Below are 12,976 nucleotides of genomic sequence, written 5' to 3' on the forward strand. Positions count from 1 at the left end.
TGAAGTGTTGACATGATGGTTCATTCAAATAACTAAAATAAAAGAATTTAAGTCCTATCAACGAGTAATTCGTTTGTTAATTTTGGTGGAAGAGTTTTATAATTAATAATTAATGGATATACAACTTGTCAAAACAAAAAAAATTAATATATATATAAAAACTTTTTTGTTCTTAATCTTACAAAAGTGGACACTTATAAAACTAAATAGAAGTTGAACATACCTTCGTATTGAGCCAAAAAAGTAAAAAATACACAGCAAACCACAAAGAAGAAACGAAGGGCCATGTTGAATTAGCACACTAATGGGTACTGGGTAGTAGTAAGTTTTTTCTTGAAAAAATGTTAATTTTCAACCTCTTTTTATAGAGATTTCAACTTATTGGTCAATAATTTTAGGGATGTAGTGAATAAGTTTTTTCCCTAATTTGGCTGGTAATATTTGACTAATATTCAGCCTGCCTAAAAATAGAGATTTCTCTATCATTTTTCTATTAAAATTTGTTAAATCACATTAACATTTATCAAGATTAGTCTCTTCTTATGCGCTTTGTGCATGCACCCATATTAACAATACACTATTTCATAAATCAATAAATAATGTTATAAAAAAAATCTTGATTTTTGAATTTTATTCTAAAAAAAAAGATTTCTAGCATATTTTCATGCAACACTCATCTTAAGTTGATTATTTAATTGAATTATTTATTAATTAACACAGACAAATGTGTGTTTTAAAGCACGGTGTCATTTTTTTAAAATCATTTTTTATTAATAGGTTTTACACACGATAGAATAGTCATTTACACTTTGTTCGAGTGTTGTTACGTATTTTTTCATAATGCATTGTATTATATTGTACTATATTGTTTTAGTGAATACATCAGTGGGATATATTATATCGTTCTCCGTCGTACATAATGTCACACGTCACCAACTTGAATGACAAATCTACTAGGAAAGTAGGGTATGAGGTAGACTTTGTGTTCCTATTTCAAGTTTCAATGAGGGGTAGTTTTGTACCATTTTCAATAGTTCGAGCGTAGTTTAATCTCTTTTCCGTTTTAAATTTTAAATATTGTTTTCAACTTATAAGAAAACAAGGGAGAAAAATGAGGAAAATAACAACGATATTCATATAGAAATAATTAGTTGAATAGAAAAATGATTTAATTAAACAATTATGTACCTATACTACATTTTTCTTTCGCGTGTATCCAAAATTCAAAATAAAAAAATGAAATTAACATTTTCTCATATCCCCACCTCCACCCCACCATGATAATAATTGAAAAATATATATGAATATATAAGTCATTTCAAGTTTGAGTTTATGATATTCTAATTAAGAATAAAAGGACAAATATACCCTCGAACTATCGTAAATGATATGCTGTCCAAAAACTAGAGCATATATACATGTATGTCTGTTAGAGTGAAGGGCATATCAGCTCTAGTTTTTGGACGGCAAGGGCACCAGCATCCCAAAAGTATGACTGAGGATATCTGCATACCATTTACGATAGTTAGGGGGTATATTTTTCCTCTTCCCAAAAAATAAAAGAGTGAATAAACAAGACAATTGGATAATTGATAGAAAATGTTATATCAATAAGAAATAATAATGTTTTTTAGATGGACAACCAGGCGGGACGACTGACGAGTATGAATTTTAGTTGAATCCCTAGTTATGAGTTAGGTTATAATAAATTGGGAGTTGATTTAAAATTGACCAATAGAAAAATATCATGAGATTACTAGTTTTTTTGAATATTATTTTCAAGTGAATCGAGTCAAAATATGAATCATATATATTTATTTGAGATAAGTTTGAATTTTAACTAATTAGACTAGATAACATAATAAATAAATATTTAATAATTTTACTTTGGGAGATTTATTTAAAATAAAGGCAATGAGCTAAAAGGTTAATATCGAGGGCATTTTCGAGCCAAAAAATTGATGTCAGATGTATTTAGAGGCCTAAGATAGATATAGAATAATATTATACCAATTCAAATAGCTAAAAGATATTTTAGACCCAATAATGTATTAAGGTATTTTGACAAATAAAATAACAAAATTAGCATCAAAACTAATTTATAAAAATATTTTAACCTCACTAAAGATTATTTTACTCTATTTAAAATTCGAGAAATTTAACCAATTAATTATACCAAAATTTCTGTGTCAAACTGAGATCCTTTACAAAATGTATTCGAAAAGTTACTCCCTTCGTTTCTAGTATAGTACGTTTCTATTTGGGATAAGGGTCTGAAAAATATCCTAACTTTGGTCGGATTTGCTGTTGCGATACTAAACTTTCATGAGGACCTATTTCCTCCTTAGACTATTTAATACCTTATTTTAAACATATATATTTGCCCACGTGAACATAAAAAATAATGCAAAATTATAAATAGTAATGTGTCCATGTGGGCACATATATACCTTTAAAATACACTATTAAATAGTTCAGGGGGTAAAAAATACGGTATTAAATAGTCTAGGGAGGTAATAGGTCCTTATGAAAGTTTAGTATTGCAACAACAAATCCGACCAAAGTTGAGGTATTTTTCAGACCCTTATCCCTTTCTATTTAGATACTGTACTTACTAAATGACATTATTCTTCCTATTTTATCCTTGAAAATATGTATTTGTCAACATAGAAAAATTAAGTAAATACGTCCTTATTCTAATAATAGTTGTTCATTATACTATTTTGGGATGTCCAACAATACTTGTCCACTTTATGAAATCAATGGATAATTTTACACTTTGTTTCTAATTTATCTTTAACATTAATTATAGTCAGTTTTCTATTACATTTTTTAAGACATTGTGTTTATTACTATTCAAAGGGTGATATATAAAATTACCCTTCTATTTATAGTTTCTTATGAAGTGTGCAAACTCAATAGTGAACAATTATTGTTGGACAAAGAGAGTAATTCATGTCAATTCGTCAAATTAATTAATCAAAATAAATTAATTTCAAAACTTGACTTTAAGAGAATACTTATTGAATAATACTCACTATGTTCCAATTTATGTGACATTTTTCATTTTTCGAGAGTCAAATAGTTCAAATTTGACCGAAAATTTGCGCATAGAATCGTTAATTTTTTTGAAAGAGAAAATAGCCAAAAGACCCCCTAATCTATTACCTAATTCTCAACTACACACTTATACTTTACGGGAGTCCTACTACCCTTTAAACTATTTTAAAGTGGAATTATTTGCTCCCTGAATGCTAAGGTGGCAAAGAAAGTGTAGTTCACTCTCTTTGAGAGAGTGAGAAGTAAAAATAATAATTAAAACTTTAATTTTTAGATTATTTTTTAGTTTATATTGGTTTTCTATTTTATTTTATTTTAAATTAAGTTTCCTTTTAGTTTATTTTTTCTTTTTACCTTTTTTTTTTTTTTTTCTCTTCACCATAGCACCACCAAGTCCTTCGTCAGCCTCCCACCATTAAGCGGATTTTCATCCTCAAATTACAATTTTTTCATGGTAGATCCATTTGAAAATTTGACAATAGCTTAAATCAAAATCGAAAGTCAAGAGGATCAAATTTTAGTGTCATTAATGGAGAAATTTAGGAACCCTTGAGTGAAATTTATAAGTTCCCTTAGTTATGTTATGGCATAATACATAAATATGCCCTTTAACTTGACCTCATTTCACATTTACACCCTCCAACTTTGAGAGTGCACAAGTGGACACTTAAACTTGTATCAAGTTGAATAAGTAGACACATGAGTCTTATGTGACATAATACACGAAGGACACTACATAGGATGCAAATTGCCACATAGGATGCCACATAGGACGTGTGTGTCTATTTGATCAATTTTATACAAGTTTAGTCTACTTGTGCACATTCAAAGTTTGAGGGCATAAATGTGAAATGATGCAAAGTTAAATGTCATGTTTATGTATTATGCCTTATGTTATCCTGACCCAACTACCGCGTTCATCTTTAAAGTTGCTAAGCTCTCAATAATTTCAACCAAACTCCAAAACCCACTTTGAAAAATCAAATCTGAAGTCTCCAATTATTGAAAACTATCACTCTTTTGTGTCCATCACTAAGTTTCAATGCAGCTCATTCATTTCATATCCTACCAAACAACATCAAATGGTAAATCTTTTTACCATCAATCGACTTTTTTAAATTCTTTTGTTTTATTGAACAAAAATCATGACGAATTTTCAATTGATGTACAGAAGGTTTATGAAGAAAAGTTCACTCAAGGGTTTTTAAATTTGAGCTTGCTTTGTTAGTTTGAAAAATCATATCATCAAAGTAAAGAAAAAAAGGAGCAAGAAAGGAAAGCGAAGAGAAAGAGAAGAAGGGTAATATAAAAGGAAAAGTAAAATAAAGGAAAAATAATATATTTTTAATTTTTTAAAAGGTAAATTACGTGGCAAGCGCGTGCCACTTAATTTTTTATACAAATCTGGGAGTGAGTTTTTAAAAGGTATATATTATACTTTTAAAATGTTCAGGAGGTAATAAGACCCCCGCAAAGTATAAGTGTGTAGTTGAGAATTGAGTAATAGATTATGGGGGCTTTTGGCTATTTTCTCTTTTTGAAATGAAATTTATATATCTGCAAACTATGTAAAAAATATTATAAATCACAATAATTGACAATTCAAAAGATATATGAAAACTCTATAGTCAAAGATAGACTAGTTTGAATCTCAAAGATAAACTTATACAACTTGTTGAGCAACTTAAAATCTACGGAAAAGGGCGTAAAATATCCTTAAACTATTGAAAATGGTATAAAACTACCCTCCATCCACCTATTGGCTCCCAAATGCCCCTGTCATACACCTATTGGCTCTCAAATACCCTTAGCATCCATTTTTGAGTCCAATATTGACCACTTTTATAACGGATTATCATTTAAATAATTTTTTAAAATACATGTCAAACATTTGTTGGATGCAATTTAATTACTTAAATTAATTTACAAACTCACCCATTATTAATTATACCAGACCCAAATTAACTAAATCAAACCCAAATTAATTAATTTCACCTGTCAAAAATTACATTTACCCAACTAATTAAAACAAATTTACACTTCATTCTCAACATGTCACTTCATCTTCCAACCTTCTTCTCCAATATATTTGCCTATAATCTTGAAAAACACAACCAAAATACACACATTTATCACCATAAAAATCATGTGTGTTTTGGTGATTTCTTATGGTGATACATAAATGTATTTAGATAGTATTTTTCAAGATTTTAAGTGAATATATTGGGGAAGTAAGGTTGGAAGAGAAAGTGAAATGTTGGGAATGAAGGGTGCATTTGTTTTAATCGGTGGGGTAAACGTAATTTGGGGAGGGTGTAGTTAATTTGGGTCGGATATAGTTAACTTGAGTGGAGTGTAGTCAATTTGGATCGGGTATAGTTAGTAATCGGTGAGTTTGTAAACTAATTTAAGTAATTAAATCGTAATCAATAGATGGTCGCCACATATTTAAAATAATTATTCAAATGATAATCTGCTATAAAAGTGGTCATTATTGGACGCAAAGGTAGATGGAAGGGTATTTGGGAGAAAAAAGGTAGATGTCAGGGGTATTTGGAAGCCAATAGATATATGAAGGGTAATTTTGTACCATTTCTAATAGTTTGAGGGTATTTTAGGCCCCCTTTTCCATAAAATCTAAAATGGTGGTAACTAAATAGGAGTATACCTAAAAAAAAATAAAAAAATAACCGCACTAAATCAACGGCCAAAAGTTGTCTATGGCCCATCAAACGAGCCGCTCTACATTCTTCCATTTAAGTAGAGAGGTTATACAAAGTCATTTCTCCTTGCTGCCCTAAAGTTCGAAGCAAAATTTCTCTGTCCTGCTTTCAACAGCCAAGTCTGGTAACCGGCCGCTGATATGGGAAGCTCTTCTAATGGCGCCGCCCCTAACAACAACGTAGACAAGGGCGTCGATTATGCTAACTATTTCTGCACTTACGCCTTTCTCTATCACCAAAAAGAGATGCTCTCTGATCGTGTTCGTATGGATGCTTACTATAATGCTATTTTCCAAAACAAACATCATTTTGCTGGAAAGGTAAACGGTTTATGTAACTTGTATCTTTATTTCAAGTCGTTCTGTCAATGTGCATGTTTGATTTTCTAACTACATTTTTCCAGTTAATATTTATGCTAACCTAGCTTCTAGTTTCCTTTATTGACTGTGATAACTTGCTATGTTACCTAGTTTCGGTGTAAGTTCAGTATTGAGTTTCTCTGTAAAATTTGTATGTATGATGCTGATTTTCGCAAAAGCAGGTAACTTCGTTTTTGCAGTTTCTCAGACTGTCTTGCCGAGCTTTTAAAATCAGTTTATTTTGAAAAAGTGCAGAAAGTGTTTTTCGAAATAGTTTATGATTTTTATATGCATATAAACATTCAGTTTATTTTGAAAAAGTGCAGAAAGTGTTTTTCAAAATAGTTTATGATTTTTATATGCATACAAACATCAGAAAGTAGCTGGTACTAACTTGATTGAGTAGTCAGAGGAAAAAGCTGTACTTCTCAATTTGCTATTGATTCGACAAACCATTGCACATTATAAGCTTCACATACAATTTCTTTTGTTGACTCTTGATTGAATGGTTGCACTGAACTACATTTGTGCTATTAATACTTTCACTAAGATCTTGAGTTGTAGATTGGGATTAATTTAGCTGGAAACTGGTTTAGGCTGTTTTGGATGTAGGGACAGGGAGCGGCATATTGGCATTATGGTCTGCACAAGCAGGTGCAAGGAAAGTTTATGCAGTCGAAGCCACCAAGATGGCAGAGCATGCTCGTGAACTTGTTAAAACCAATGGATTTGAGCATGTTGTTGAAGTGATTGAGGGGTCAATGGAAGATATTACTCTGCCGGAGAAGGGTTGGTCTTGAAATTTCTTATTATTCCCTTTGGAAACAAAGCCAGTATTTTATAGTAGCAACCATTGACGTGTCTCTACAATACTGCTGTCTTGAATTCTAATTGAATAAATTGTGCTGTGCAGTTGATGTAATCATTTCAGAGTGGATGGGATACTTCCTTCTACGTGAATCAATGTTTGACTCAGTTATCTGTGCTCGGGATCGTTGGTTGAACCCAGATGGAGTTATGTAAGAGTCACTGCCTGTAAATAATACCAATATTTATTACAGTTTCTTTTATCAATATTATTGCATTTCCTAGACTTTGGCTTGTCTAATAACCTCTGCATTTCTCACTAGTCATAAATGTACTGAAACTTTGGTTTGGTATATTTTGAAGTAATGCGTATGCACTTCTAATCTGGTTGGCTCTTATCACCAGCCATCTGCAGGGAATCATTTTCTCAAAGATAAACTATATACCTAGATTTTGTTTGAACTTTCAGATTTACATACTTACCTAGTTGGTGACCTCAATAGCTTTACTGTGATTAAATTAGTGAATCATTTTGTCAAAACCTCGATTCTGGCTTTCTGCATTATTCTAGAATAGCTATTTTAGTCGACTGTTTACATGGATATCTTACATCCCTCTTTTGTATAATATAGTATCAAAATATATAATTTTATTTTTGTTATAGTATTAATATTAATAACAAAATTGTAGTCAATGAAAATGTTTCAACTCCCCAAACAGTGATAATGTCATATAAAATAAAACAGAGCATATATAAATTCAACTGTCTCCTCTTTCAGATACAGTGGAATTGAACCTCATAAACTGCAATAGAGTATATTATAGTGAAGAAAGTTAGTGCTCCCTAAAAGAAGATGAACCATCAATTACTATAACTATTTCGTGATGCATGAGGTATGATCACGTTCTAGCATTGGGAATAATCTAGAAAATTAATTGGGTCATTGCATGTGAGAGCACACTATAATGAAGAAGCTTGACTGGAATGAGTGAAGGAGGACACTCCTTACACACACACCAAGCATCCTTCAGCGTTGGAGAAAAAAACGTGATCTCCATAGAAAATCTCCCACCCCTTACTTTCCAGAAGCATGAATGGGGTTATCCTTACTTTTAGAAAAAGAAAAGAAAGAGGAAAAAGAAAAGTAAAAAAAGAAATGCTTGTGCAGATGACTCCATGAATGAAAAATTTTTATTTTCAAATTTTGAATTTTTTAATCATATCCTTCTCAAAAAAATATTAACCATATCGATTTGAGATGTCTGCTACTACTGTTTTAGTAGTTCATAGTTAATCACAGATTGTTTCTGCATGTCTGTCCTGTGGTTCAAGAAGCTTTGGTTTTCCAGGTACCCAAGCCATGCTCGAATGTGGGTCGCACCAATCCGCTCTGGATTAGTGGATCAAAAGAAGATTGATTATGATAGAGCGATGGATGATTGGTCCCATTTTGTCAATGAGACGAAAACGTTTTATGGTGTGGATATGGGCAGTCTGACTAAGCCTTTTACGGATGAGCAGAGAAAATACTATCTACAGGTTTATGTTCTTTCCTTTTCGTTTATGCAAACTGTGTGGTTCATTATCATGATTTCTTAAGTATGGTTTATATTATATTTCTAGTGCACTCTTTTACATCTGCATTAATACTGAGCTTTTAGCAAGTTCTCCTCTTCCATTGAAAAAAAATCAAATTCATCAAAAAACAAACTGCCGTTGAACTGGCCTACTTGTTTATTGTGTTTATCAAATTATTCAAATTACGATTGTAGATAATGCATTTGTTTACTGCGTTCTTGAAGTTTGTACAGTCTTTGTAAGTGAAACTGTGCAGTAATGACTAGAAACTGTAAATAGATTAGATTGATCGATACATTAGCTGTTTGTCTAATATCATTTTCACAGTGAATGTGTCTATATAACCATAGCTTCTTATGGTTGAAAATAAAAAATACACCTTTTGTTACATTGTGTGTGATAGTGTATTTGATGAATATAATCAGACATGAAAATTCAGTTAGGGACCTTGAACAGAATGAGGCGAATGGAGGCAACTTGAGAGTTGAGAGACATTTTCATTTGATGTGAATGCTAAACTAAGTTATTACACTTCCCAGTGTTACTATTTTCATTGATAGATTTCTCATTTTCTTTGCTCCTTGAACATCTCAAAGACCATACTAATGTTTTATGTAGACATCATTGTGGAACAACCTTCATCCAAATCAAGTAATTGGAAAACCTGCTGTCATAAAGGAGATTGATTGTTTAACGTCAAGTGTGAATGATTTACTCAGTCTTCAGGCAAATATCTCATCAATCATTACTGCTGAAAATACACGATTCTGTGGGTTTGGTGGATGGTTTGATGTCCACTTTCGAGTAAGTTGTCCTTACTGCGTCTTTTCTGCATTGTAGTGAGTGCAAATTAATATTATTTTGAACTCACTTTGATTTTGTCAGGGACGCAAGGAGAATCCAGCTAAAAATGAGATTGAGTTGACAACAGCTCCAAGTGAAAACCTTGGAACACACTGGGGGCAGCAGGTTAGTTTACTAAGCCTGTCCAAGTGAAGACTTTTCAACTGTCAGAGACAAACTTAAAACTAACAGAAATTTGCTAGAAAGTTTGCGTTTTCAAAGTCATAGTTGATTTTGTTGGCTAATCTCTTCAAGGTTTCCATCATCCATCAATCTGATGAACTAAAATTTCAAGTATTTTATTTATTTTTTCCCCGACAGTGAAAAGGGGGCAAAGCTGAAGATATATCCAATACCTAGAAAAATTCCACAGTACTAGAGTTAATAAGAGATCCACAAAAGTAGGAGCAAATCAGAAAATGCCCTGAAAACATGGAAATGACAATCTTTTGTTAAAGTGGAAACTCTTCATATGGAGGAAGGATCATATGAAGATCTCCTGTAATCATCAGCTGATTGGCGCCTTCTTCCACGAAACTTCTTCTTTGTCTCTGATTCATCCCAAGCTCATACCTGATGAATGCCTTGCGCTTAACTAAATCCCAGCAATACCATGTGACTTTTTTGCATCTGATACTGAATTACATGAAGGCGTGAAGCCTCATCATCCATTTCAAGATACCCATGAGGACAATTCTCCTTTTCACCAATTAATCTCCAATTCAAATCACAATTCTGATCTTTTCCATTCAAAGGGAAGGTTCCTTTCATAGAGAGTTCTCAGGTGGGAAATCAATCAAGAGCCTATGAGAACATAAATTCCCATTTGTAACAGTGCCAAAAAGTCCATCACGAGGACTTGGCAACCTCAAACCAAAAAATTTACGGAACTTTGATGCTAAAAAGCTACAGTAGCTGCACAAAGGAAGAAATATGCTATAGCAAGATGAACAAAAGCTGTTACAATACCTCTCAAACTCCACATATATCTACCGGCACTGGTTATTTTTATCCCCAAAAGTATTAGTAAAAATTCCAACTTAACTAGTGAACAAAGTAAAGGGTCCAACCTTTTTCTTGATAAACTTACATAAAATTCAACTTTCTCCACTTAGAGATCACCAATTGACTCCTTCAAGAAAACCCAAGTGCAAACGAACTAAAAAAAAGTATCCATCAAATTATAAGCTTTGTATCAATGGAAACAATTATTTCTTGATTTGGGTACCCTAATAATGAATGTTTTGAAGTGGGGTTGAGATGAAACTTTCAGTTGGATTGATCCCCACCTCAATTAATTTGGTTTCTATATCTCTGTATCCACTCCGTTCTGTAAGTTATTCTATATCTAAATGTTTGTGTTAGCTATGGCCAAGTTCTCGGAGATTGTCTAAAGCTATAATTAGCTTTATTGCTTCCAAAATACTCTCTAATTGTTTTCAAGGTTTTACATTGCCTGTTCTTGTATTTGTAGGTGTTCTTGTTTTATCCATCCACACGTGTTAGCCAAGGAGATAATATGACAATGAATTTCTCAATGAATCGCTCTAAAGAAAACCATCGGTTGTTGGAAGTTGAGTTTGATTGTGAGCTTAGACAATCTTCTGGAAATTCACTTCCATCATTCAATAAAAAGTTTTATATAGAATGAGGAGCACGGCCTGATTTTTCGAAGGTACAGTATATATCTTGCACTTTTGAACATTCATGTTAAACCTCCTATGGTGATAAAATTTAAAGATATGATTGAACTGGTTCCATTTATCTGATTTGGTAATTGCGCTCTCTTTACTGTAGTTTTGGGCCAACTTATCTAAGCTTGACAATTCCTCCTTTTGTGCTTATACGTCACATGTCTTTTATTTGCTGTTTTTGTTGGAGCAACTGTTACAGCTTTGCGTTGCCCTTCTGCGTTTATATTTCATGTTTTCCTGTTTCATGAAATTTTCACCATTTTGATTAAACTAGAATAAAATTTTCAATGTGCAGTGTCATGTCTAAAGGCCAATGGGAGGATCGCTATGCCCCCCTCAGAATGAAATTCAGCCATTTCTGCCAGCTGACTTGTGCTGTTGTGTCTTGCCCCCTCGACTCTTATGCCCCCTTCTCAACAAATTTGCCTCTTAAATCATTTTGCATTTCTCTTTCTTTTTTTTTTTTTTTGGTTTGGGCCTGGAAACGAGGGGGCGCGCTAGAAGCTTTGGAATGTTTTGTAAGCATGCAGGATCACCCACCTACAATTTGTGCGGGAAATGAAGGGTTGGTAGTGTCCGCCTTAAACGCAAGTTTGTATCTTAAGACGAAACTAGTGCTACTTTCTCTTGTCAGTGTACAAGTATTCTGTAGTCTCGTCACTTTTTTGTTAGTGCCTAGTAACTTCCATTTGGAATGGAATATCGATCCATCTTATGAAGCCGAGAGACCAAAGATGAGATAAAAATTCATTCAATTATTGGCTTAGTTTATTCTTCTATCGTCCATTTCTACTCCTAGTAAAGTTAATTAAAACATCAAAAATAAGTATTTTTTTTAGAATATAAAAGGTGCAAAAGCAAGTATGAGTTGTACACATTTAACGACACAATGCTAATTAAATATACTATTATTAATTAGAAAAGTGTATTCTATTAGTTTCAACTTTAGTCTGTTTAAAACAAAGTTTTTCTTATTCTTTTTACTATTTTAGCAATTATTTATAATTTCAACTTTTCACATGACATGTTTAAATTCATGAGATTAAAGAGCATTTTGGTACATTTGACATATCTTTAGTTCAAGACTACAAGGTTTGAAAGTTTTTTGCTTTCTTATATCCCGTGTTAAGTCAAAATAAGACAAATAAATTGAAAAGAAAGAAATATATATTTCATTAAATTTGAACAAACAAATAAAATATTAATTTGTGTATTAACTTTCTAATTTTTTTCATGCGAAAGCACTAAAAAAATAATTCTCTTATCACTGATTCAATCAAAACATATACGGAAATAGTCTGTTAAACATTTTAATAGTGATTTTTAAGTAGTGAAATTTGTTGAAAAAGGAAAAAGGGTGCATTAAAAACGAATAAGATATACTTATAGTATTGGTGAAGGAGTAGCTCGTCTAAATGACATACTTCCATAAACTCTTGAACGAAAAAAAAGGAACCGAGACAGGGACATTGTGTCGGGGGAGTTGGAGCACTCCGAGCTGACTCTACATACTGGAAGTACCTTCTAATGGAATAACTGGACCAAGCAAGAAGATCTTATACTCTAAAATATGAACAGATTTATTCAAGGTTTCAATTGGAACTTGAATAGTCTCCTCTGCTGGATTACTAAAATTACAAGCCAAAAATAAGTGAATCCAACTAAAAATTCAATAATGAATATATCACTTTAAAACAGAGTTGGAGCAGGACTTCTATAATTAATTAATGCTATAGAGAGGGTAATGATATTGCATATACTCTTGCAAGTCATAAGCCCCTTCCTCTTTATTCGATTCGACAGTGGCACACTAGTAGAAAGAGTGTCGCCACTAAGCTACGCTGCTATTGGAGAACACTTCCCAAGAATGAATAAATTACAGTTCCCCAAATTCCACTTCAGTTGGAAATG

General features: G+C 32.3%; 1 protein-coding gene across 1 annotated transcript; it reads left to right on the forward strand.

The window, feature by feature from the left end:
• Positions 1-5,831: 5,831 nt before the first annotated feature.
• LOC102597513 (protein arginine N-methyltransferase PRMT10) lies at positions 5,832-11,831 on the forward strand. The gene is made up of 8 exons (XM_006364213.2): positions 5,832-6,103; positions 6,739-6,931; positions 7,056-7,161; positions 8,300-8,489; positions 9,147-9,332; positions 9,414-9,497; positions 10,846-11,046; positions 11,361-11,831. The coding sequence occupies exons 1-7, from the start codon at positions 5,924-5,926 to the stop codon at positions 11,020-11,022; spliced, it is 1,116 nt and encodes a 371-aa protein (XP_006364275.1). The 5' UTR covers positions 5,832-5,923; the 3' UTR covers positions 11,023-11,046; positions 11,361-11,831.
• Positions 11,832-12,976: the final 1,145 nt, after the last annotated feature.

This window comes from Solanum tuberosum, unplaced genomic scaffold (genome assembly GCF_000226075.1).
Source record: "Solanum tuberosum cultivar DM 1-3 516 R44 unplaced genomic scaffold, SolTub_3.0 scf00487, whole genome shotgun sequence".
NCBI lineage: Eukaryota > Viridiplantae > Streptophyta > Magnoliopsida > Solanales > Solanaceae > Solanum > Solanum tuberosum.

Excerpts from the sequence above, each read along its gene's own strand:
- LOC102597513 (XM_006364213.2), top strand. The coding sequence starts at position 5,924 with ATGGGAAGCTCTTCTAATGGCGCCGCCCCTAACAACAACGTAGACAAG. Across the intron at positions 8,490-9,146 it reads AGAGAAAATACTATCTACAG|ACATCATTGTGGAACAACCT; the intron begins GTTTATGTTCTT and ends TGTTTTATGTAG. Across the intron at positions 9,498-10,845 it reads GAACACACTGGGGGCAGCAG|GTGTTCTTGTTTTATCCATC; the intron begins GTTAGTTTACTA and ends TTGTATTTGTAG.